General features: G+C 39.4%; 1 protein-coding gene across 26 annotated transcripts in view; it reads left to right on the top strand.

Annotated features, from left to right (window-relative positions):
* ARB2A (ARB2 cotranscriptional regulator A) overlaps window positions 1-24,759 on the top strand; it is a 362,761-nt gene that overhangs the window by 332,467 nt on the left and 5,535 nt on the right. For 2 of the 26 annotated variants that reach the window (XM_084833675.1, XM_084833660.1), the window contains one exon: window positions 6,517-22,972. The exons of the other annotated variants lie outside the window; for them this stretch is intronic. In XM_084833675.1, coding sequence (XP_084689801.1) covers window positions 6,517-6,602 — 86 coding nt within the window. In that variant the 3' untranslated portion in view covers window positions 6,603-22,972. Of the gene's footprint in view, window positions 1-6,516; window positions 22,973-24,759 lie in introns of those variants that run through there. 26 annotated transcript variants of the gene reach the window in all.

Raw genomic sequence — 24,759 nt, 5'->3', positions numbered from 1 at the left:
CATAACCCATTGCCTGGAAATTTGTTGGTCTATCTTAAGTCTCATTCATTTCAGTGGGCCTGCTCTAAGTATGTATGTGTTTGTTTGTTTGTTTATTTAAAACATTTATATCCTGCCCTATATCATTAACATCTCGGGTACAGATAAAATCAATGTAAACAGTATAAAACAATAAATAATTTAAACAGCTAAAAACATATTAAACATTAAACAAGCTAACACCAATTAAAATCTAAAACAATAAAACAGTTAAAAGAGTGTGCTACTTTAGGGAATGTATTTAGCCCTCAAAGGCTCTGGTAAAAGCGATGATTTTACTTGGTGTTGAAATGAAACCAATGTCTGCACCAGTCAGGCCTCCAAGGAGAAGGCATTCCACAACCAGGGTGCCACAGCAGAGAAGGCCCTCTCCCACATCCCACCATAGTGTATGTCTTGCACTGGTGGGATGCAGAGGAGGGCCCCTCCAACAGATTTCAGTCCTCAGGCAGGCATATAGAGAGAGAGGCGCTATCCCTAAATATGGCTCCCTATCGAGGTCTCAAGCTGCTTAGGGCTTCAAATGTCATCACCAAAACCTTGAATTCCAACCAGAAGTGTATTGGCAGCCAGTACAATTCCTTTAAAACTGGCATTATGTTATTTTTATGAGATGTTCCAGTCAGCAGTCTAGCTGCTGCATTTTGCGCTAGCTGCAACTTCCAAGTCATCTTCAAGGGCAGCCCCATGTAAAGTGCATTGCAGTAGTCTAATTGGAAAGTTACCAGCGCATGTACTACTGTGGATAGGTTATCCCTGTCCAGGAAACCATAGCTGGCAGATCAGCCGAAGCTGGCCCCAAGTACTCCAGGCCACAAAGTCCGCCTGGGGCTCCAGTGACAGGGATAGACCTAGGAGTACTCCCAAGCTACGTGCCTGCTCCTTCAGGGGGAGTGCAACCCCATCCAAGACAGGTCACATAGGACAAGTAGGACTAACATAGGATACAACCCAGTGTGCCCATTTTCAAACAAATTCAGCCATTTATTTATGTATTATATTTTAATCCACCCAATAACTGAAGTTCTGCAGGTGGATTGCAAACAGTTAAAAGATTTAAATGCCATACAAACAGTTAAAATATAAAATATAATATAATATTTAAAATAATAAAATACAATACAATATTTAAAATAATACAATATGATACATACAATTCAATACAAACAGCACAGGAATAGATAAAACCAGCCATAAAAAGCTATAACTAGGTTTTTTAAATGCCTGGAAAAAAAGAAAGGTCTTTGCCTGGCACCAAAAAGATAACAATGTAGGTACCAGGCAAACTTCTTTGGGGAGGGCATTCCATAACTGGAGTGCCACCACTGAGAAGGCCATCTCTCTTGTAGACACCTCCTCAGCTTCCTTTGGCGGGGGCACCCAGAAGAGGGCCTCTGAAGATGACCTTAGGGTCCAGGCAGGTACATACAGGAGGAGATGTTCCTTTAGATACTCTGGTCGCAAGCCATTTAGTACTTTAAAGGTCAGCATCAACACCAACCATTGCAAGGGCCCAAGTACATCTTGTACATCTGAAATACACAGTACAGGTATATAGTTACAATTATCCCATTCTGGTGGTCAAAACTACCTTTTGGGGTGCATATTATTTAGAAAAAAGAGTCACACTTTATGAGTGATGGGCAAATATAGACTTTCAGAGATAGCTGGTTCCTACTGACAACAGGAAGAGCATGTTAAGGTATGGCACTTAGGTGACTTTTGAGATCAAATAATCTGTGTTTTCTACTCCTTGTTAAGAACAAGTCTAATTTTCAGAAAAATTTTTTGAGATGTAGATTGAGTAAAAACTAAACCAGAACATATGGCATATCATATTTTTAATGTTCAGTTACCAAACACTCAGTGGACTACTAAAAATAGTAACTATCATATCTCTAGGAATTATCAGTGTAAAGCATCTTAGTCATTTTGGCAAAAAAAATAAAAATGTGGAATGCTGTCCAAAAACAGACAGATAAATGGGAACTCTTTGATCCTGTTATTAGTCATAGTTTTTCCCCAGACATTTAAAAATGTTAATTGGAAAACCACATGCTCCCAATTTAACACATTATAGTTATAGCATTTAGATTATTGTTAAACTAAGGAGTAGTATATGTTTTCATTGTAGATCTGTCTTTATTGGCTCTATGCTGTGTTTCCCTTCTCTTTCCTGTCTAGGAATGTCAATTTTTGCATTAACTCATGTTACAGTACCTTAAAAACAAAAACCATCAACTCTGCTAGGGTTCACATTTGCTCATGCTGCTGCTGTGCTGGTTTAAAATTCTACTGTCAGCTCCAGTTCAATCTGTTGCTTTTGGTTTGATTGCATAATTGCGTTTTATAGGTGTTCTGGTGTGTTCTACAGAAGTTGTATCTTGGTAATTTCCTAGCTTTCTATGCACATGCCCACATTTTTGTTTTTACCTTCCAGCTGATGGTATATCAACAAACATTTTAAAGGGGTGATCCAGTAGGTCTGGTAGACTTGGACTTCTATTAAAAAAAAAAAAAAAAAAGCTTTTTATGAAGTTTTTTACAAAGGCCTACTAAAGAATAGCAGTCATGGGACAACAAGATAGATTAACCAAATATAGAGCAGTATCCAATGGTGACCGTCCATGAGTGGCCAGCCCTGCCAATTCCATTGCTCAAGCAGCACCTACTGCTTGCGCAACAGAGATTTAGAGTTTCTGGGGGCAACCTGAAATGAGTGGAAATGCTTGTTTCTGGAATGGGGCAGGTCAGCAAAGCTTGCATAAGAAAGCTCCGCCAACCTGCCACATTCCAGAAATGTGCATTTTCACTCATTTCAGGGTTTACCCCTGGAAGCACTAAATCTCTGTTGCTGTTGCAGCCTGATTTTCTGTTACACACTGGCAAGCTTACACAGAATCACAAATATTAGTGAGGTCTTTTATTGCAGTAGATCAGCTTACACAGACCAAATTCTCAGATCCCACAGTAAAAAAGTAATGGTTAAACCTCTATAATCAAGTGATTATTGGCAGTTCGCTTGGTTCAAGAAATAGTCCCAAGGCTAGATTTCACACAGTAACAAATTTTAAAGTCCAAGTCCCACAAGATAGTTCAGATCATGGATTACACAGTATAATATTCAAAGCAGACAGCGGTCCAAGATTCACGATAAGTCCAGGCAAGAAAGTCTGTCAGGCAATTAAGATTTTGTTCAAGAGAAAGTTCCAAGGCTAGAATTCACACATGGTCAGAGATCAAATCCAACAATAGATTCTACATCTGGATCTCAATGTTACATATTTCAAGGCAGACAAGGGACCAAGAGTCATGATAAGTCCAGGGAAGAAAACATTCTGGGTATTCAAAGATGAAGGTACACGATTTATGGCAGACAAGAGTTCACGGACAGTCCAGGCGAGAAAGTGTTTCAGGCAGTTTAGACAATGTTGTTCCCAGCAAAGGCTGTCAAGCCTGTATACCACCTTAAGTACAGGAGTGGGACTGCTAAAAACCTCTTTCTGACTATCTTGACAGGAAATCTGGCCTGTAAATGGGCACTGTGTTGGAGAGGGCATCTTAACCTGGGTAACACCCGTCAAGCCCCCTCCCTTGCAGTATCCTTCTCCTGCTCGGGTCCCACAGAAGATTTCTCAGATTTCTTGTAAATCTGAGGTCTGATTCAAGGCCCAGTCTTGCAGCTGTGGCTGAAAAGGAGTCTCATCCGCCCTTGGCCTGTCATCAGATAGGAAAACAGGCAGAGCCAGATTCTCAGACCCTTACTCGGTTCACAATTAACCTACTCTGAGTTAGATTCCGGCTCTAAAACCATAGGGATCCCTACAGCACTGAGGCTTGGCCCGACAGTTGAACAAGAGGTGCGTGCCACTTGCACAACAGAATCGGTGGGGCTGGCTGCTTATGGAATGGAAGTGGCAGTGGGCCCCACTCGCAGGCATACAGCATTGGACATTGCCTATACGTAACTGGTTTAAGAAGTGGAAGCAGGATAAATTGATAGTTTTAACAGTGGAAGAAGATAAAACAGTAGAGTCCCTCAGAGATCTTTGTTTGGAACAGTGCTTCCAGGTTTTCTGAATATATCAAATTATTCTGGATGGTGAAATCCCAACCAGATTGTAGAATGCTCCAAAAGGATCTCTCCTAAACTGGTGAATGAACAACAAAATGAGAAATGAGAAAATGAGAATGAGAAATTCAGTGTAAGTAACTGCAAAGGAATGCACATTATGTAAAAATAATAATATTCCAAGCTTAAGCTGATTAGTTCTGAATTGGCTGTGATTACCTAGATTTTGGGGCATAGTGGACAGATAACCTGTAACTATGAAATACCATGTGCTGCAACAGTTTCTTTAAAAATGCAGTTTCAGTGATAGGAATTATTAGGAAATGAATGAAAATAATTGAGCAAATATAATGCCATCATATAAATCTATGGTGAAATTACATCATTTACAGTTCAATCCTATACATGTCTACTCCTGGGGTCTCCAATGTGGTGCCCACGGACACCTCCCTTGGTGCTGACTGAGTTTCCCGCTCTTCCTGGTTTTCTAATAATATTTTTAATTAAAAGAAAAAATTAACTGGGAGAGTAGCATGACACAAAGCAAAGCATCAGCCTCCAACGCTATCTTTATTTCCAAAATTGCCTCTGGGTCCCAGAGATACCCATAGAAAGAAAAAATAGTGGGTTCAGCCCAGTGTTTCATTTTGAAGCATGCCAGCCACTCAGAAAAAATTAAAAGGTACACTGGGGGGGGGGGTAGGGAGTATCCAAGAGGCTAGGGGGAGCAAGGTGTGTGTGTGTGGTGTTTTGTGTGTGTGTCTGTGATGTGGGTATGTGTGCCCATGTGTGTGAATGTTTGTGTTTCTCTAGGCATCACCAGTTTGCCTTCTGTGAAATGGGCATTTTGTTGTGATTTATGGGAGCCAATATGTGATTTGGCATTTGGGGCTTAGATGTGTCCTGTACCTTCAACTCAGTTTCTTGGCCAAATTACTTGTATCCGACCCTCATTAGTTTGCCTTCTGTGGAGTAGGTGTTGGAGCTGAAAACTGTGAGTTCAAAAGAATGGTTTTGTGTTTTGGAGCTCAAGACTCTACTTCTGCCTTGTACATGTTCTTGAATAAGTTACTTTTCTTTTAACCTCACCAGTTTGCCTCCTAGTACATGGGTGTTTTGTAACTGGCCATACCCACCATGGCAAGCCCACTCCCCATGACAACCATTTCTGTGAGAGCATCCTTGACTCTCTCAAAATTCCAAATGTGCCCACTGCCCAAAATGTTTGGGGACTCCTTGTCTACTCAGTAGTATATCACATTAAGCTTGTGAAGCTTACTCATAGGTAACTGTGTATGAGATTGTATACAGTTCTGGTCTCATCTCAAAAACAGAGCACCTAAAGGCACCTGGAATATAGGAAGCTGCTATATCCATCTAGCCCAGGATTGTCTACTATGACTGGTAACAGCTCCCCAAACTTCATATTATTAGAGATGGAAGAACAGCAATTTTCGAGTTCACCAAAGTTATTTGAAATTCACTTGGAAGCTCATTTCAGCTTACTCCCATTTTTGTTTTAGATCTGGTGTTCAGCTCATTTAAATGAGAAGAGTGCACATTTGGAACGGGAAAAGCAAGCATTTCTGGGCTTATTTTTCAAAAGTGTGCACTTTTCTGACTAAAGTGTGAAAATACTTTTTTTTTAAATGGACATTTCAAAAGTGTACATTTTAAAAATATATGCATTTTTCAAATCTGATCACAAATTTGGGCATTTGTGAACATTTCTTGAAAAAGAAGCGCTCTTGTTTGTGTCCAGGGTTGCAAATAGGACATGTCCACATGATTTGTGAACAGAAACAAAATTCTTGGACATCCCTACACATTACACAGAAGTTCTTCTGATGTTTTTAATTTTACTTATATTGAGGGAATCTGAAATTGTGGGAGGGATAGTTTAACCTTTTCCCTTGAGCTATTTTCCTGATCATAAGCCCCACCACCACATGTTGCTCTTGGCCCCAGAGCCAAGATTGTATGGTACTGATTATTTTCACTACCAATCAAACTCTGCCAATGTTCACATTTACTCATGCTGCTGTTGTGCTGATTTATGCTAATATTGGTTTCTGTTCAATCTGTCACCCATTTGGGGCTATTTAGTTTAGAAAAAAGATAATGGAATAATGATAAAGAGATTGGGGTTCAGTGCTAGAGCACATGGTTTGCATGCATAAGATCTGAGATTCAATCTCTGGCATCTCCCAGTAGGGGTGGAAAAATTCCTGCTTGACACCCTGTAGAACTGCCACCAGTCAGTGTCAACAATACTGGGTTAGGTGGATCAATGCTCTGACTCAGTATAAAGCTGCTTTCCATATTCTTACGTTCCTAAGTGTATAAATTTAACGATGTAGAGAGAGTTCACTGAGATAATTTTTTTCTTTCTTTTGTAATATTAGAACTGATGGATCACCTAAAGGAGCTCATGGGCAGCGGATTCAAGATAGACAAAGGAAACTTATATCTTTGTGGAACTCATAATTAATATGAAATTTGTTGTCGGGGATATTATAGCTAGTAACCTAGATGTCTTTTGAAAAGGATTAGGTGAATTCATGACGGATTGCTCTGTCAATGACTATAGACACGGTTAGCTAAATGGAACCTCCATGTTCAGAGAATCAGATGCCAGGGATAGATTGTTTGGAAGTCTGTTACCTTCATGCTCTGCATATGAGGTTTCCAGAGGCATTGGCTGAACATTATGGAAACAGGATGCTTGACTAAATGGACCTTCAACCCAATCCAGCCATCGAGTTCATACATTGTTAGCTTTCTGTTAAGAGATACATGTAATTAAAGTGTTTCAGCCATTTCTTTCTGAACTATCATGGAGAGTAGGTCTTACAGTAACTAATAACCATGATTGCTAAATGGAACCACCCTCTGAATATCAGATGTTGGGACCAAATAACCGAAGACAATCACATTGATGATTCCCTTCTTCCAGTGTCATCTGCTTTTGTGATCCAGCAAGGCACTTCTTACATTCCTAATGTAAGAATATCTGTGTAGGCATAGCTAAGAATTGTGAGCTGCTGTTCTAAAACCACTTATTTGCAGGAGGTCTCAGTTAAGTGGTATCAGAAATGTGACTTTTACAAATGAAATACCTCTGCCTTCTGTAATGAGTCCATATCATACCTTCATCTGCTTTTCCCAGATCAAAATCATTGCTTCAAGGTTGATTAGGGTAAGTTTCAGGCAGCTAACCCTCTCATCATTTAGCTATTCAACTTTCACTGCTTCCCTGTGGGTCAAATATAATGGAGAGGTAAGACTGGGTTTCAACAGCTGAAGTTTGCTTAATAACACAATATTGAATATTTTACAAGGAAGGAGAACATCAACAACTATTTTCCTGAGCATAGGCCTCCTATCAAAGTTAATGCTTGAACTGTGCCTCCTGTAGAAAAAGCACTGACACACTCAATCAACAATTAATTCCTCTACTGTTTTTCTGCTGGTCCTCAGCACTTGCCAAAGGAAAGGGCCCAGCTCACAAAGCAGCCTTATTCCCTTTATAATATCAGTGATTGATACTGACAGAAATTCAGAGAGTGCTTCACATTTGGCCCCTCCAGACTTGATTCTGTTTCCATGGCAGCAAATTCCTCAGACCAAATCCATCTATAAAATATAACATGAAAACTTGTTTATAGAAAATGTCTAGGAGTTGTTCAACAAAGCCCCCCCCCCCATTCACCCAAGAAAAACCCAAAATGAAAATGGACCAAATAGTTATTAGGCACAAAGCAATACCTAGTTACTGCTAAACAAAACAATTTTTCCTGGTGTTTTGCTAATACAGTAGCTGTAGCTTACAAATTTTACAGAAGATGGCATAGGATTCCTGTCGAGTAATTCTTAGCAGGTAAATTATCCATCACAATCTCTTGAAATTAAACTTGGGATTTGTAATTAGGTGTAATTTTGATGTGTTAATAAATGTGTTAAATCTCACCTCTCTCTACAAGAGTCTTCCTCAACTGGGTGCCCTCCAGATGTTTTGGACTTCAACTCCCATGGCCAATAGTAAAATGCTGGGAGTTATAGTCCAAAGCATCTGGAGGGCACCCAGTTGGGGAAGCCTGCTCTACAATAAGGCGGCTTACTTTTGAGAGAATATGCAGACACTTTATGCTCAGCTGTTGTCTTTACCAGGTAAAGGAATAGGGTTTGTCTACCTTTAGATCCTAGTAACAACAATCACCTTTAGATCCTAGTAACAACAATCATACTAGATACTAAAAAGAGTCAAATATTGCCCAATTGTCTTGGAGTGTGGCAGAGCCATTTGCCAGCCTATCAAACTTAACAATGGGAAGTATTACCAAGATTTTAAGGTTTTGTTCAGCTTCAAACAACACAGTCCTTGGTAGTAAAACTCTATGATTTCCTCTGTATAGAAGAGAGTACATTATATTATTTTGAAGTGATTGTTCTTTCACTAATGTATAGTATATCTAAAATATCTTATCTCCTTCTTCCCAAGTCTCACAGCTGGGATTTTTGCTTTTACTAAAAAAAGTGGAAACAGACCCTTATTATGATGACATTCATTCTAGGGCCGTTCCATTAAGTTTGATGGGGTTAGCCTGATGTCAGTGCATTGTGTGTTCCGGCCTACAGACTTTCTTCAGGAGTCTCCCAGTTATTTGTATGTTTATATTCTCTCATTTGAAGACAGAAAATGTCAGAAAAGGGGCAATCTTATCAAATACATCTAGCTTCACTAACCTTTTACATTCTTTATCAAATCTCACATAAAATTCCCAAATGCTAGTGTGCAATTAAAATATTAGTTTACTTTGACTGTTACAGAATGTATCGTTTAGAAAACTATACTAAACAAATTGTTTGACTCAAGAGATGCAAATAGATTGTGTAAAACAATGCCATTGGAACAAAACATCCTTTCAGAAAGCACAGCTTCAGTTTAATAATCCTCATTTTAAAACTGTGATTAATGAATGGATTGATTACCAATTAATACAATGAATGCTTTCAGCCACATGTGCTAGTTTCTGTGTTAGCAGTATTTGACCCAATTATTATCTGAAATACATTTCTGAATATGCCTTAAACTGCAAACACTAGACCATTATCAATAATTTTTATTTATGTTTTAATTAGAACCCAGAAGGGCAATTATGACTCTCAATTATGAGAGAAAATAACATTGTTATAAGTTGAAAAGCCTCTGACATCAAGCTGCTGGAACTGCAGTTTTAGATCATCCCCCCCCCCCCCCGATATGCTTCTACATTACAGTTTTTGCACACATTCTGTAACCTGATGATTCATCTGTAGAACTGCAGTTTTTACCCAGGTTTTGCTTTCTCTGTAACTCACTGGATTATGATAGGCACAAGGTTTATTGATTCCTGGAATTTAAAGGGGGAAATCTTTCTGCTTCAGATAGGCTATAAATGATAAATAATATATATATTAAAAGGCTATGTGTTAAGAGAAGCAATGTTCTTCTAAGACACTCTCAGGTAAAGCTCTTAAGGTAGAGGTTATTAACTTTATGATTGCACTGTTGTTGTACTTGACCCATAGTTATGACAGCTGTCCATAAAATCGTAGACTAGATAACCACAGCCTGCCTTTTCTGGTCATGTTCATTAGAAGAAACCACCAAAGATCACTCTAACAGAGAGTCAATATTCACTTCATCAGTATAAATTTGTTTGGAGGAATAATTAAGTTAATCTCTCTTTAGCCCTAGATAAAAAAGCAGAACAATGTAGGAGTGTGTGGAGGCTGGAATATACCTTTTATTTATTATTTTTGACTATCAAATATGGAAGATTGGATTGGTTTTCTTGTGATCCCACCTAGTGCATCCTGCCATCGATCCACCTGTTCTAAAGAGCAGGATTCTAAATATGGCAGAAGAGGCAGGAAAAGCTGCATCTACCATATTTTTAGTTACACCTGGGAATTTAATTGCACAATGTGAATATCTGTGTGACAACCTGGTAACACTATGAAAAACAAAGCAAAGGAACATGGGATTAATAAAATACTTTGTCCTGTATGATGACCAAAAAAGAAACAATGTGGAAAGAGGAACAGACAAGTTACTATGAAGTTGTATGTAAAGACACTACAGAAATGAAGTATTTGATCCTGATCTAAGATATAAGTAAAATTAGACTTTTAAAAAAGCATATATGTGAATACACCCTTAACTAGGCTGACCATAGTTCATTGAGACAAAAACGGGATATTGGGATGACAAAAACAGGATGGGGTTATGTAATATTCCGTATTCATGAAAAAACACAATATAACAAAACAACTGCAGTTCCCTTTGTGGTCTCTCAGGCTATAAGAGACCTAAAAAACAACCTAAACTCAATGCAAAAGAACATGGGAAGGGGCGCAAATGAATAACACTAATTTATTGGATATACACAAAAAAACCACTCATAAATATACATATATAAAATACTTATAAAATATCACATGAGCAGTAAACAAATCTGTATGGCATACCACACTGAACACTCTAATGCAGGCCTGCAGTGGCCAGACTGCAAAAAATCATAAACATACACCAAAAAGAAAGAAAAAAGGAATGAACACCCTGACTCCTATCACAAGCCGGTATATGCTAATGTCCCACCAGAGAGTTCCGCTGTAATAAAAAAAAATAGCCTGTTGAACCAAAATATGAGTATGAAAAGTCCGAATCAAACTGAATGTAGGGCAGAAAGAATCTCTATGAGTGGAATGATGGTAGAAATAACAGTAAGACTCACCCTCCTGGCTTTCACATGCTGAATGGGGCTTAGCGACCTCCTCTTGAATTTCCCGCCACTGCAGACAAGCAAGGGGGCGGCGTCTGATCGTCGCTAGCTCAAGAAGCTTGGTCCTGACTGGATAAAGTACATGGAACTTTCTCTTTTGTCACACTAGTAGTTTTACTGCACGCATTGATTAGCATAGAGCCTTATGATAAACACGTTCAGTTTTTTACAAAAAATTAAAAACGGGACAAAATTGACATTTATATTAAAACAACGGGACGGTCGGGAAATATGAAAAAACAGTAGTGTACTGTTTAAAATGGTACGTATGGTCAGCCTACCCATAACATGATCTCACACACCTCTCACTTGTGTAAGCCATAGACTTGCCCCTTTTAACTCCACAGAAAGCAATATTTCCAAGCACTCCTGTTGTTCACAATGGCATTGTTATTTTCAAGGAAACCCCTGCTCCTGGCATGGAAGAAAAGAGAGAAATTTGTTTTCAAATATATGTGTTTTTATTGTTTCTCAAGTCTGTCCTTGATCTGCCAATTACTTATGACCTTAGTGTTCATCATTGCATTTATCTTTAAAATGAATTCCCCTTTGACACAGCAATGTATGATTTCAAAACATAATCTTTTCTAATGTCCCTTTTGTACAGCAGCTGCCATTCCCATGCTGTTGTCTTTGATACTGTGGGTTTTTTCCCCCATATGTCTCAAGGAATTATTGGTTAATGCTCGGGTGGATGCTTTATCTGTTTCTCCGATGCTTTGCATAATTTCATTTGGTTGGTGGACTTTGCAAATAAGATATTATCTTGTCTATCTACACATAATGTGAACTTGGGACACCAGTTGTTGTTTAATTCAGTTCTAAGAATAAATGATCCATATGGATTGATTAAGCTATAAAATGCTTACAAAAATAAATACAGTGTTTGAAGACAGAACAGCTTTAAAACCAGCTGCTACAACTAGAGTTGCCAGATTCAGAATGCATTAGGTCTTCTGTGCTTTTAACATTTGCATCAAAGGGATAGTGTCAGATGCCATTTCTCCCATTAGGGACTGCAGGTGTAAGAAAAGCAGCACCTGCTGAAATTCTCCCTTTTAAAACAACAAACTGCACAATCCTATACATGTCTATTCAGAATTGTCTCATTGAATTCAGTGGGCCTTTCTCCCAACTAAGTGTATAGGATTGATCTCTGAAGTCCTGTACCATTTTGAATCTGGCAATCCTAGGTATAACACTTAATCTCAGAAACAAATAAAGTCCTGATACATAAATATTTCAGGGGAAGTTGGGTAGTCATAGCTCTGTCTGTCTTCATAGGTTATTGGACGTTATAAGTATTTTAAGGGTCCAAAGTTTGTAAGATATGCCCTTATATTAGAAAGAAAGAGTAAATAGAGTTTAAAGGCTGGTAAGACTATACCAAAAGAATCATAGTTTTTTCCCCCACTCATGGCTTATAATGTTTCGAATTTGTCATACATTCATATTTGAATAATGACCCGTTATTGTTCCTTGATAAAGGACTATACTTTTTTTAAAGGTGACTGTGAATTGTAGTTGCTGCTGCAGAAAGTGTTAAGACCAGGTTGGAAATGTATCTTTTAACAAAATTAAGGGATAAATGACCATTTTCTCAGTTGCTTGCTGTTTGTTTTTGCATTTTACTGAACAACCCATACAAGAATTAGCTATGATTATAGTATTATAGATTCTAAAGGAGGAAAAAAATCTATGCATATTTCATATGTTTATTAAATTGAGTAGACACCTTTCTCTAAAAAAAGTCTCAAGGCATCTTACTTCAAGGGTTAAAAACATATGAAGATTTAAAATAACTTAAAATAACTAAAGGCACAATCCTATCCAGATAGTTGGCAGCCTCCAAACTCAGAGGCTCCGAAGAATCCAGTGCAGGGCAGAAGGAGAGTGGAGGCTCTGCGCTCCAGCCACCCTGCATTTCTGCTAGACGATTTTGCCCATCTAGCAGTGGCGCCTCGGGGGGCGGGGGGAGGAGGCTGGAGCAGCCATAGTAAACAGTGCGAGGCAGCTGCCCTGCTTTCCTCTCTGGCCCAGGAATATCTCCTTTTCCCCATCTCCGCACTCCATTTTCTGAGCATGGAGAGGTAGCCGGCACAGTTATTTCTGCGCTGGCTGGGCGGGAGAGGGAGAGGAGTGCAGTTTCTTGGCTCCGAGCTTGTAGCTAGGAAACTGAAAAACCTATGGCCGCTCAGATGCTATCTAGGAGCCACAGGATTGCTTTCCCCAAGCAATAAAAACAACAACCAAGTTCCAGTAAAATAAATAGGTCAAGAAGCTCTATCACATGCTGTTAAATGCCTGGGAGTAAAGTCTTAACCCAACGCGGAAAAGATGACAATGTTGGCACCAGGCATACCTCCCTGGGAGAGCATGCCAATTCACAAGGAATTTAAAGCTGAGTGTATCCAGTGGATTTCCTTTGACCTTGTTCCAGTCACTTTATGCTGCTTTACTCTAGCCCACATGTTGCCTGTTTCAGGCTTGGTTCACAGTGATGGCACTCACACAAACACATTGAAAGTGCAAAAAGCACTGTTGGGTTTACAGCTTGGCAAAACTCACACAGAAGCACCAATTGGTGCATCCACATGAAGGCTGTCCACATGGCTCCATGATTTGGATGAACATTTGAAGCACCACAATCACAAATCAGCTGTCTGGATAATCGCCATGTGAAGGCTGTGGTTCACACAATGGTACAAGTGCTACACAGGCATGACTTCGACATCAGGCCCATGTACTCCCGAGGTGCTCACATGGAGTTGCCAATAAGTGCATACCAAGTCCATGCCACACATATCCAACTAAGGACTAAATCCAATATTATGCAAACAGTCTTCCACTTGCACATGCAGGGAGTGCAGGCGAGAGGAGAAATTGGTTATACTAGTGGTGTCCATTCCACTGGCAGAAGGATGCAATTGGATACAGCCCTATTAGTTAAACTATAGTATTTGCCACCACAAGATGTACTGATGGCCAGCTTGGACAACCTAGACAAATTAATGGAGAATAAGGCTATCAATGGCTACTAGTCGTGATGGATAAATATTACTCCAGTATCAGGGGCAGTATTTGACTGGTTCAGATCCACACAGTGGCAAATGCCTGTTTTGCACTGGAGCAGCCAATCTCAGATCCCTGTCATACATATCCATATCATGCATGTATTAATAAACACATTTTGTTGTGCAGGTACATATTAAAAATATAAGGTTTGAAATGATGCTTATAGTAGAAACAGTGAATTGCTAATCACATGGTAACTCTAACCACATGGAGAGGACTCATTTGTACTCCAGCCTTATCACAAGCCCAGAATTACAGGGCTCCCAGGATTTCTAAAGAATTGTTGGAGTCTGATTTCACTGGACTTACCACATGGCTGAAGGCTACAGCCAGCTTGATATGTGATTAGAAGCACCATATATTAGATTATAGGGCAAATGTGTTGCAATTTTAAATGATAATGTGTGAAATACCCCTCAGACACAGGTGAAAAAGAAAAATGCAGAGAGATATACTAAAGAAGTGAAATTTCTAATTGGAGAGAAGTAATCAGTGGAGTATCCCTGTGATAATTCTAAGGGTCCAGTTTATTCAGTATATTTATTACTGACAGAGAGAAGTAGAGGTGTTCTGATTAAATTTGCAGCTGATATTGAGCTAGGAAGCATTGTCAATGCAGGAAGAAGGATCAGGAAATTATGCAGAATGAAATAGATGATCTCATGAAATGAAGTAATAGAAGTAAAAGAAAATTCAATATGTGTAAGGTCATTCATTTGGAAGTGGGAGCTCATCAAGCAGAAGCAACTGAAGAGGAAAGCGATCTCAAGATACTGGTTGGTCACAAGGTGAATATGAACTACCAGTGAGATGCAAGTGTAAAGGGGGAAACATCAGTTCTGCACACTTGGAAGGCAAATTCTATTCTTAGATTTATTAGTCAAGGTATTTATAGTAGGAATAAGGAATTTATCTTTGTACAAGGCACTGATGAGACCACATCTGGAAAGATGCCTAGTGTTGGTCACCCATGTTAAGAAAGATTCATTCAAGATAGAACTGGTGCAAAGAAGATTAACCAAAGAAATGTTGAATTTATTTGATATTTTGAAAGCTTTGCTGCTTAGCTTAGAAAATGTAGACTGAAAGGGAATATGATAGCACTCTACAAATATTATTAGAGGGAGGAATTTGGAAAGGGAGAACATCATCGTCGGTTTATTTGCATGCCACTTTCCCACAGCATAGTGCCTGAAGCAGCACATAACATATCAAATGAATAGCAGTAAATATAACAATTCAGAATACATAATAGGAGCAGTTACAAATAATCATAGTGTCAATAAGTAGTTACATAATAAAAACACCAATCCATAGAACTTTTGTATAAAATAAGATAAATCAACTGACATAGTCGAACAATTTAAAACTAAGCAAGAGAGAATAAAGCCCAACATAGAAATACAAATACACTACACACAAGGCCAAATAAATATCCATTTACCAAATGCAACATGGGGTTCTCCAAAATTAATCTGCAACATACCTCTCACCTTTGACAGCCTTCCTCCCAGCTCACACCAGCATCCCACTCTGTCTCTTCCCCATCTTTCAGTTGGGGAAGTAAAGTTCCCTTCAAGTCCCACATATATTGGTATTACTCTCTCCACCAAGCAACCCTTCCAGCATTGTCTTGAAGGCAGCAGGCCTTATGAGGCTCCAGAGTGGTGGAGGTGGGGTAAGGCAGATGGAAATGCTCCACCCATAGATGTTAGTTGCTCCACCAAGCAACCCTTCCAACACTGTATTCAATGAACTACTTAATTTTGAAAAATTGGGCATGCAACATCAGTGGCTACACATTTGAAATCATTTTTTTTTTAAATATCACAGGTTTCAGCCTATGTAATCATTTTCCTAGAATGTTTGTGGGAGGAAAGATCTTCACTTGGATTCAAGATAGGGCTGTTTCACACTTCATTTGGCAGCCATGTCTTTAGTGTAACCTCTGTATTGTATCAAATGAACACCATAGTGTTTGAAGGAGTGGGCTTGGGAAAATAACAGTAGTTTCAGTGAAGGGAAAGAATAGGAAGACCACAGGATGCAGATCCACCATACCTGTTTGCAGATTGTGCTACAAACCCGTGCCCCATGTCTAGCCGCTAATATTCTCAGCATCTCCTTTCTCGCTTTCTTACCAGATGGCTTTCAGTTACCAATAATAATAATTGCACAAGTTGAGAACTGTGCCAGCACCTGAACCTGGACATTTTCTGCAAGAAGACAACTATATAAAGTGTAGTTTTTATTGCCAGTAAGGTGCATCCAGCTGAACTGAATTTAGTTGGACTGGCATAGCCTGAAGTCACTGAAAACTGCAGATGTCCTCAGGACCTTACAGAACAGTTTGTGAGGCTATCGTTGTGGTAAATGGCTAAGATGAAATGTATTAACCTAGAATTGTTCTCTGCCATGCTGTGCAGGAAAGGAGATTTCAGTACAAATCTACATCTGTAAACTTGTGTTTTTGCACTTCTTGTGCATTCCACAGTAGGGACTTATTGTTCCACATAGCTTGTAAACACCATACAAGGAGCTCTTTGTCCTGCACAATAGGTAAACACCTGCAGAGTGAATCTGCCCTGTACAGTCCCTGCAAGTGTACATTTATAGAGGTCATAATCTCTGTTCCTGATCCCAGAGGAGATTATAACTGTACAATACCAGGGATATCAGTTTAAAACACTTCTCCCCCGCCCCCCGAAAAAGTTGAGGGAAAGACAAATAAAAAGCCTTTGTGGATTTTCCTTTGTCACGCTGTGAAGTTCAGAAATGTTGAATTACTAACATCATTTTAAGCAGTTACGGCGAATTAGTGTTTTGTACAGATACTACAAAACACGAATTAGTGTTTTGTACAGATAACAGCTCCTGAAAGTATTAAACTAAAGGTGCAATCCTACACATGCTTAGACATTGAAAAAAGTCTACAACTCCCAGCAAGGCCCAGCTAGCATGGCTTGCTGTGGGGCATGCTGGGAGTTGTTGGCCTTTTCTATATCTAAACATCCATAGGATTGTGCCTTAAGTAATTTAGCAGCTTTAAGCAGAAAAAAACTATGTGATGAACAATTTGTGGAGAGCAAGTTCCAAAGAAATTAGTGGGACTTACTTCTGAGTAAGTTCATTTATTTGAAATATTTTAGACCTGGCCTTCATCCTAAGATATCAGGTCAACATAAAAAAACATAAGCTCCAATTATACATACATAATACAAACACCATATCAAACATTCAAAAAACAACAAATCTGAAACATAAGAACAGCAGAGAAACTAAGCCAGCATAACACTTTAAAATGTCTGGGCAAATAAGTAAGTTTTAACTTGACACCAAAATGACAGCAACATCTATACCAGTTGAAGTCTAGTGGAGAGTGCATTCCAAAGATGGGATGCCACTACAGAGAAGGCTTTCTGGCTAGTTCCTACATAACAAGCTTCCACCAGCAAAGGAACCTGGAGAAGAGTTTCCTCTGAAGATCTTGACATGGGTAGGTATAGGGAGAGAATATACATAGAATTACACTGTAAATGTGTAGAAGCATAACTCTATCCCCTTCCCTGATGCTGATGGCTGGAGGGGTTTAGGACAGTGCACTGGTGCCTCACTACCATCCTTTGCTAGCAGAGAATAGCGTCACTGGTGGAAGGGTTCTTCCACTGTGTGTGGGGTAAGGTACCACCAGTGGTAGCTGGCAGAAAGCCTCAAAACACAGTGTTCCGTAGGTCAGAGGAGACATCTTAAGATCCGTCAGATGCCAAGCTGCTCTGTTCCCCTGGAACAGGCCTGTTTTGGGTCCATCAGCAACACCAGGCTGGAGCTGACATAATAAAAAATTCTCCCCAAACCCTCTCGCCCTTCTACCCTGGTCTGAGCAAATTGGCAGGGTTTGGAATGCAGCAGTGGAAACACTGCTCCACTCCTCCCTGGCCCCACTCTGGATTGCTCTGTAACATATCTTAGACTTATTTTCTCCGTTCCTATTAATGTTTGTTTCACTTTCCAATTAATTTATATTTTGTTCATCAATGTATTGAATTAATATGGAATTGACTTACTATTCCAGATAATTAATTGTGTTTAAAAAACATGAGCTTAATACCATTCCCAATCCCACTGAAATTAATTATATATTTCTTATTGGCTTCAGTATAGACATGATTACACTCTAAACATGAACGTTGGCTTTTCTGCCAGTGTCATTGCCATTACCTCAGAATTGACTGTGTTGTATTGCAATGGTACTATTTGGTGGCACAGTAGACCTTAAGAATATAAGAAGAGCCATGCTGGATCAGGCCAAGGGTCCAGCTAGTCCAGCATTCTGTTCACACAGTGACCAACCAGCTGTCAACCAGAAACCCACAAGCAGGACATGAGCACAACAGCACCCTCCCACCCATGTTCCCACCCATGTTCCCCAGCAATGGATGTACGTAGACTTACTGCCTCTGGTACTGGAGGTAGCACATAGCCATCAAGACTAGTAACCATTGATAGCCTTTTTCTCCAGGACTTTGTCTAAGCCCCTTTTAAAGCCATCCAAATTGGTGGCCGTATAATCCATAGTTTAACTATGCACTGTGTGAAGAAGTACTTTGCTTTATCTGTCCTGAATCTCCCACCAATCAGCTTCATGAGATGACCCCGGGTTCTAGCATTTTGAGAGAGGGAGGAAAATGTCTCCCTATCCACATTCTCTACATCATGCATAATTTTGTACATCTCTATCATGTCTCCCCTTAACCTCCTTTTTTCCAAGCTAAACAATCCCAGCTCTTGTAACTTTCTCTCATAGGGGAGATGCATTGTAGATGCCCTCCTCTGCACTTCTTCCAGCTCTACAATATCTTTTTTTAGGTGTGGTGACCAGAACTGTACACAGTATTCCAAGTGTGGCTGCACCATAGATTAGTATAGGGGCAGTATGATACTGGCAGTTTTATTCTCAATTCCATTTCTAATTATGCCTAACATGGAGTTCGCCTTTTTTACAGCAGCCGCACACTGGGTTGACAGTTTCATCGAGCTGTCCACCACAACCCCAAGATCTCTTTCTTGGTCGGTCACCACTAGCTCAGATCCCATCAGGCTATACTTGAAGTTGGGATTTTTTGTCCCAACATGCATCACTTTAGACTTGCTGACATTGAACCGCATTTGCCATTTAGATGCCCATTCTCCCAGTTTGGAGAGATCCTTTTGGAGCTCTTTCCAACATCTTTTTGTTTTAACTACCCTAAATAATTTGGTGTCTTCTGCAAACTTGGCCACTTCACTGCTCACTCCTTATGCCAGATAATTTATGAACAGGTTGGTCCTAATACAGATCCCTGTAGGACCCCACTATTTACTTCCCTCCATTGGGAGAATTCACCATTTATTCCTACTCTCTGCTTTCTGTTCTTTAATCAGTTACTGATCCATTAGAGGACCTGCCCTCTTATTCCATGGCTGCTAAGTTTGCTCAGGAGTCTTTGGTGAGGGACTTTGTCAAAAGTCTTTTGGAAGTCCAAGTAAACAATGTCTACTGGATCACTGCTGTATACATGTTTATTGACACTTTCAAAGAACTCTAAAAGGTTAGTGAGGCAGGACTTAGCTTTGCAGAAGCCGTGTTGATTCTTTTTCATAATAATTTTATCTTTAATAGTGCCTTCAACCAATTTACCCGGAACAGACATTAGGCTAATTGGAGTTCCTGGATCCCCCCTGGATCCCTTTTTGAAAATTGGTGTTACACTGGACATCCAGTCCTCTGGAATAGAGGCTGATCTTAGGGACCTTATTCTTTCACTTGTGATACTATTAACTTCCATTTGTTGAGAAAATATTTGAACTATGTTATATTGGGCCTAGCATACCTACAGAGCAATTTAAAAAAAAAATCTGATTCACTTGCCCACTCAAATAAGGGCAATTACTTCATGGAAATAGGCTTTTAACTGTACATCAGTTTCTGATTTAGGCCTCTCACATACAAAAATATATAGTACACAATGGTAAACCCCCCTCAACTTTAGTATCCAGGATTACATGTCCTGTTCCCTTTGCAGCAGCACCAAACAAAAAATTGGCATAGCATGTGATTCTAATTGTCTCCTTTCCGCAAGAGCGTGATCATCCTTGAGGCAAGGAGATCCTTGCCTGCACCCCACTGCTGCATGTGAGGTTCCCTGGACTAGGATCACTATAAACCACCTTCTGAGTCTAAAACCACTGCATCAGCCCTTGGTTATCTACCTCTGCCTGCATACAAAAAGGAGGAAGTGGGACCTTCTTGGCCCACTATGCTAATACAAACTGTAGTTCTTCAAGCATGTCTTCAGGAAGGCATTTCTTATTCTAGCAAAAGCAAGCAGAAAATCATCCATGCTAATGCCTTTGCTTATGAATTAGGAATTCAGTTTGATAGAACTATTATTGACAGATCTCCTTCTGTTTATTCCTAAATTTCTCATTACCCTGTAGATTTTTTTTTCTTTTTAAGATTAAACTATTATTTTTTCTCAGAATTGCTGTTAAATTTACCACATGGTAATTTCTTCTTTTTAAAATAATACAATAGTTGCTTCCACCCAAGCCTGTGCTCTGGTTCCTTCCTGATTCTGCATGAGTTTTCAGAAATAATTGCCAGGGGTTCAGCAAATTCATTAACTAATTCCCTTACGACTCTGTGATGCTTGTCATCCAGACCTGCTGATTTGTATATTAAATTTTTCTAAGTATTCCCACATCTGTGTGTGTATTTTTCTAACCCAACAGCTATATTGACAAGGTCTTCATTATTTGTCACTACTATTTTTCTTAATTGTTTGACTGATATTAAAACTGTCCACCGTCTTATCCCCTTTAAATAAATTATTTAATTGATCCCATTCTTTAATAGAAGCACTTGGGAGGAAATCCAGTGTTGTGCAAGCAGACCTCTGCTTGTGCAACAGGCCATCTCCTCTCCTCCCTCCTGCAGCTCCACCCCTTGAAACCTTCTCTGGAGGGTCCCCAAGGTTTTGAGGTCCTGTGGGGGGCTGTAAGGGGGAGGGGAATCACCCCCTCCTCTTTCTACTGACAGAATCTGTTCTGTTGATGAGAGGGCTAATTGGATATAACCCTTTATCTTTACCACTTTTTTCTGGCTTAATATTAAAGCTCTTCCTACTCCCATTAATCTCTTTAATATGGAACCACTTTGCATTTCTCCTCCCTTCCTCTTTAAATTGCCCCCATAAATATCACTTCAGATTTTTAAATTGGCTACTTTGCAAATTCAGTTGTTTTTTTATCCATGTATCTTGCTTGGAGCAGTCCCTTGTAAAACTACATGGGCTCTTTGGGTTCGCTGCTTCTAGTAGAATTGAAAAGTTCTTTCATCAATTTAATTAATTGAAAAGTCAGTTGTGACACGACTTTGCCAATCCAGATTGCACCACACGTAAATCCTGTATACAGTGAAATAATTACTGTAACTTAAGTTCTGTTATGGTGTATTTCCTAAACGAAAAAAAAAAGGGAGGGCAGCATCAAAACCAGCCAAAAGAGAAGTTGAGCCCCATGAAGGAGCCAAAACAGAGGGTTAAAAAAAAGGGGAAAAAGCGATGCCGTTAAGTAGCTCAATACATTTTTATGAGTATGCTCCTCAGGGGCAACAGTTGCAATTTTTTCTCTATCAAAAAGATGCTTCCAAAGTATTTTAGTTGCCAGTACTCATTGTCCCTAGAAATATACAGCTGAGGTCCAATGGATGTGATACAGACTTAGTCATACTTAGAGTAGACCCACTGAAATGAGTTGGGTTTAAATTAGTCATGACTAAGTCTGGATCCAGGTCAATGTCTGCTAATTTTGTATCAGAGTGGGTTTACAGCACAGATTGGTCCAAGTGCCATAACAGGTGACTTCATGCGTATCAGGGGTCCTGAAGCAATAAAGGAAAGGCTTAGGGTTCTTTTCTTTTCTTTTTTTTAAGATCCCAAATGAGCTAAGAGTGAGAAATGCACATGCACACTGCCCTCATGCTGTCTCTACACATTGGCAGAAGAAAGTGGCTCTCAGTTGGCAAGTGCTTGGAGTTAGGCTGAATGGAAGGCAATAGTTTGCTAGCTGCTTCCTTTCAGCCTAGGGCCGATGGAGGGAGGGGTTGGGCTCAGAGAACCTGTATGCATCTATCCTGACTTTATTGCTTTCAATGGGATGAACATTTGTATGAACATTCAAATATGTATCCTATTGAAAATAATGCAGTTTGAATACACAGCATCTGCACTTGGGGGTGCATTTACCCACCTAGTTCCTGATCCAATAACTGTTATGTGCCAGAGGAAGTGAGCATTGCTACAGTGATCTCCTTACTTGGACCAGTATGAAGAAGCTTGGGAGGAGGAGATAAAAGGAGGAGAAATATCCTCCTCTTTGCCCCTGCCTCTCTCCTTTCCCGCTCTCTAAAGGTTTTTTTGCACGTCCCACACAAAAGAAAAACCAAATGAATAAATAATTGAAGAATCACTACACAAATGCACAACATTATTTTGTGGATCTACACTTGTTACTTGTATTTGTATTATGTGTTTTCTATCTAGCTCAGTGTGACTTTAGTCAATATGTTAGTATATTGCAGTGTCTTCATATTATTATGAGAAGCGTTCTATTCATTATAAATTGTCTTATGTCTATGGTATCCTACTATTACTTAGACTAGGAATTGGTGAGAATTTCATTTGACTCATTTTTTGTTTCTGTTTTTTATAAGAACTCATCAATATTCTCAAAGTTGTTCATAAATGGGATGGAAAGAGTTTAATTTGTTAAATAAAATCAGATTTGGGAGAAAGTGAAACTGACAGATTCATCTATCTAGGCAGAGGGCGTTGAGTGCTTAGCTCTTAAAAGTCTGGAGTTGAATCCCTGCGTATTCAGCCATGTTTGTGGTGAGGTATTAAGGTTGCAATTGAGAATTTTGTTCGGGTTTTTTTTTTTTTTAATAAGAACTTACCAAAATTCTTCATAAATGGGATATAAAGAACTTGAGATTTAAAAAAATTTGAATGTGGGAGAAAGTGTAGACTCATATTTTGCCTCCTACCCATTTCATTTCGCAGAATTGCTACATAGTAAGAAATTCAGATCAGTGAAGCATTCTCTGGCCATAATCTTTTTACTGTAAAATCTGGGGAATATATGGTATTCTCCCACCCCACCCCCCACTGTGAATATCTGTGAGCAAAATGTGGCATCTCAAATGTTATGAAGGGTCAGCATTTATACTTGACAAGATGAGAGGGCTAGGATTTTAGAGTAATCCTAGTCAAGCAACAGATCATCATAATTGTAGAAACTAAAAAGCTGTTGTAGTGATTTTACCACAAGGGAAATTGTTCATCCATCAGTAAGATTGTTACAAGGTAAGAGACAATGAGGAGAGGGAGTTAAAATTGCTTTAGCCCATTGAGTCATCAGTTCCCTCTAGATTCAAAAGCCTGAATTGGTTTTGGAGAGAGATGGCATAAGAGGGTTGCTACTGGAAATCTTAACAAGTTGATCATAGTCTCAGTAACACTAGAAAGTGTTAAGTATGATCTCTTCTGAGGAAAAGTGTAGGTTACATTTTGAAGGAGAAAAGGACGGGAGTACAATTAGCACATGGCTTCTCTCACTTATTTTCTTGTCATGTGCATTTGGAAGATGGCTGTTCACAAAAGAAAATGTATGTGATAAATAATAAAACAGCCAGATCTCTCTGCAAGTAATTGAATGTAAATGTAGGCCTATATTTACAAATGAGTGTGTACGTGGATCAGAGAATGAGAGAGAGATTACGAGATCTATAGCACCAATAAGGGAGATGTGGTTGTACAGTGGGTAGGGAAGGTGTGGAAAACGTTTGTCCACAGCAGAGAAGCTCCAGTGCTAATGTGTAGAATGGAATAGGTCTGTGAATGGAAAGCATTGATTATCTGTACATTTTGTTTAACTGGAGTTAGAAGTGGAGAAGGAGGGAAAAAACTTGTAGCTGTGGCTACCTTTTTAAAAGGAGAGCATATGGTGTAGTTGGTTTTCTTTTTACTAACAGAGCCTAAATGCCAAATGTTACACGATCTATCTGTTGGCAAGATGATTGCACCAGAAGAATCTATGGGCAGATGAGGTATCTTTGTAAAAGCGCTATCTGTATTTTTATTTGTGTGACAGTGAATTCTTTGTGTCCTTAAAGAAGGTCTCCAGGATGTTTGCTGTGATACAAGTTCTTTGTCTAAAAGGGGCCTGTGTGCAATAGTGAATGCCTGTTATAAAAGGCATCTGTGGATGAGTTATCCTTGTTTGAAGTGACCTGCCTTAAGTGTTAAAAGGATGTAAGGGAATGTATGTGTGAATTAGATTTGAAAAGCAATCCTCTGCTGAGGGAAGTATATGTACTGTAGAAGTGTCTTTGTGCAGTGGTTGCCTCTGGAGAGAGATTTCTTTGTGGAGTAGTAAGAAAGCCGTTTCTGTAAGGGGGTGGCTTATTTATAATTGTATGCTAGTATCACACCACTGGTGTAATCCAGCAGGGACTCAGGATATGTTTTTTGTGTATCACTTCCATCCCAGGGACACCCAACCCTGGAAGGAAGCTCTCCTTCAGGGTAGGCCAGGGCCATCATGTCCTTTATTGTTGTAACTCCCAGATTGTGATACTCTCACAAAACTGTTGCTAGGCAACAAATGTGGTTACCAGGTCTCAGCGAATAGCTGAAGGGGAAAGCA

The sequence above is a fragment of the Heloderma suspectum genome, chromosome 2 (genome assembly GCF_057233095.1).
Source record: "Heloderma suspectum isolate Gila_16-S chromosome 2, 16-S_ref, whole genome shotgun sequence".
Taxonomy (NCBI): domain Eukaryota; kingdom Metazoa; phylum Chordata; class Lepidosauria; order Squamata; family Helodermatidae; genus Heloderma; species Heloderma suspectum.
Note: the sequence above shows the minus strand (reverse complement) of the source record. Positions and strands in the feature narration are given on the sequence as shown.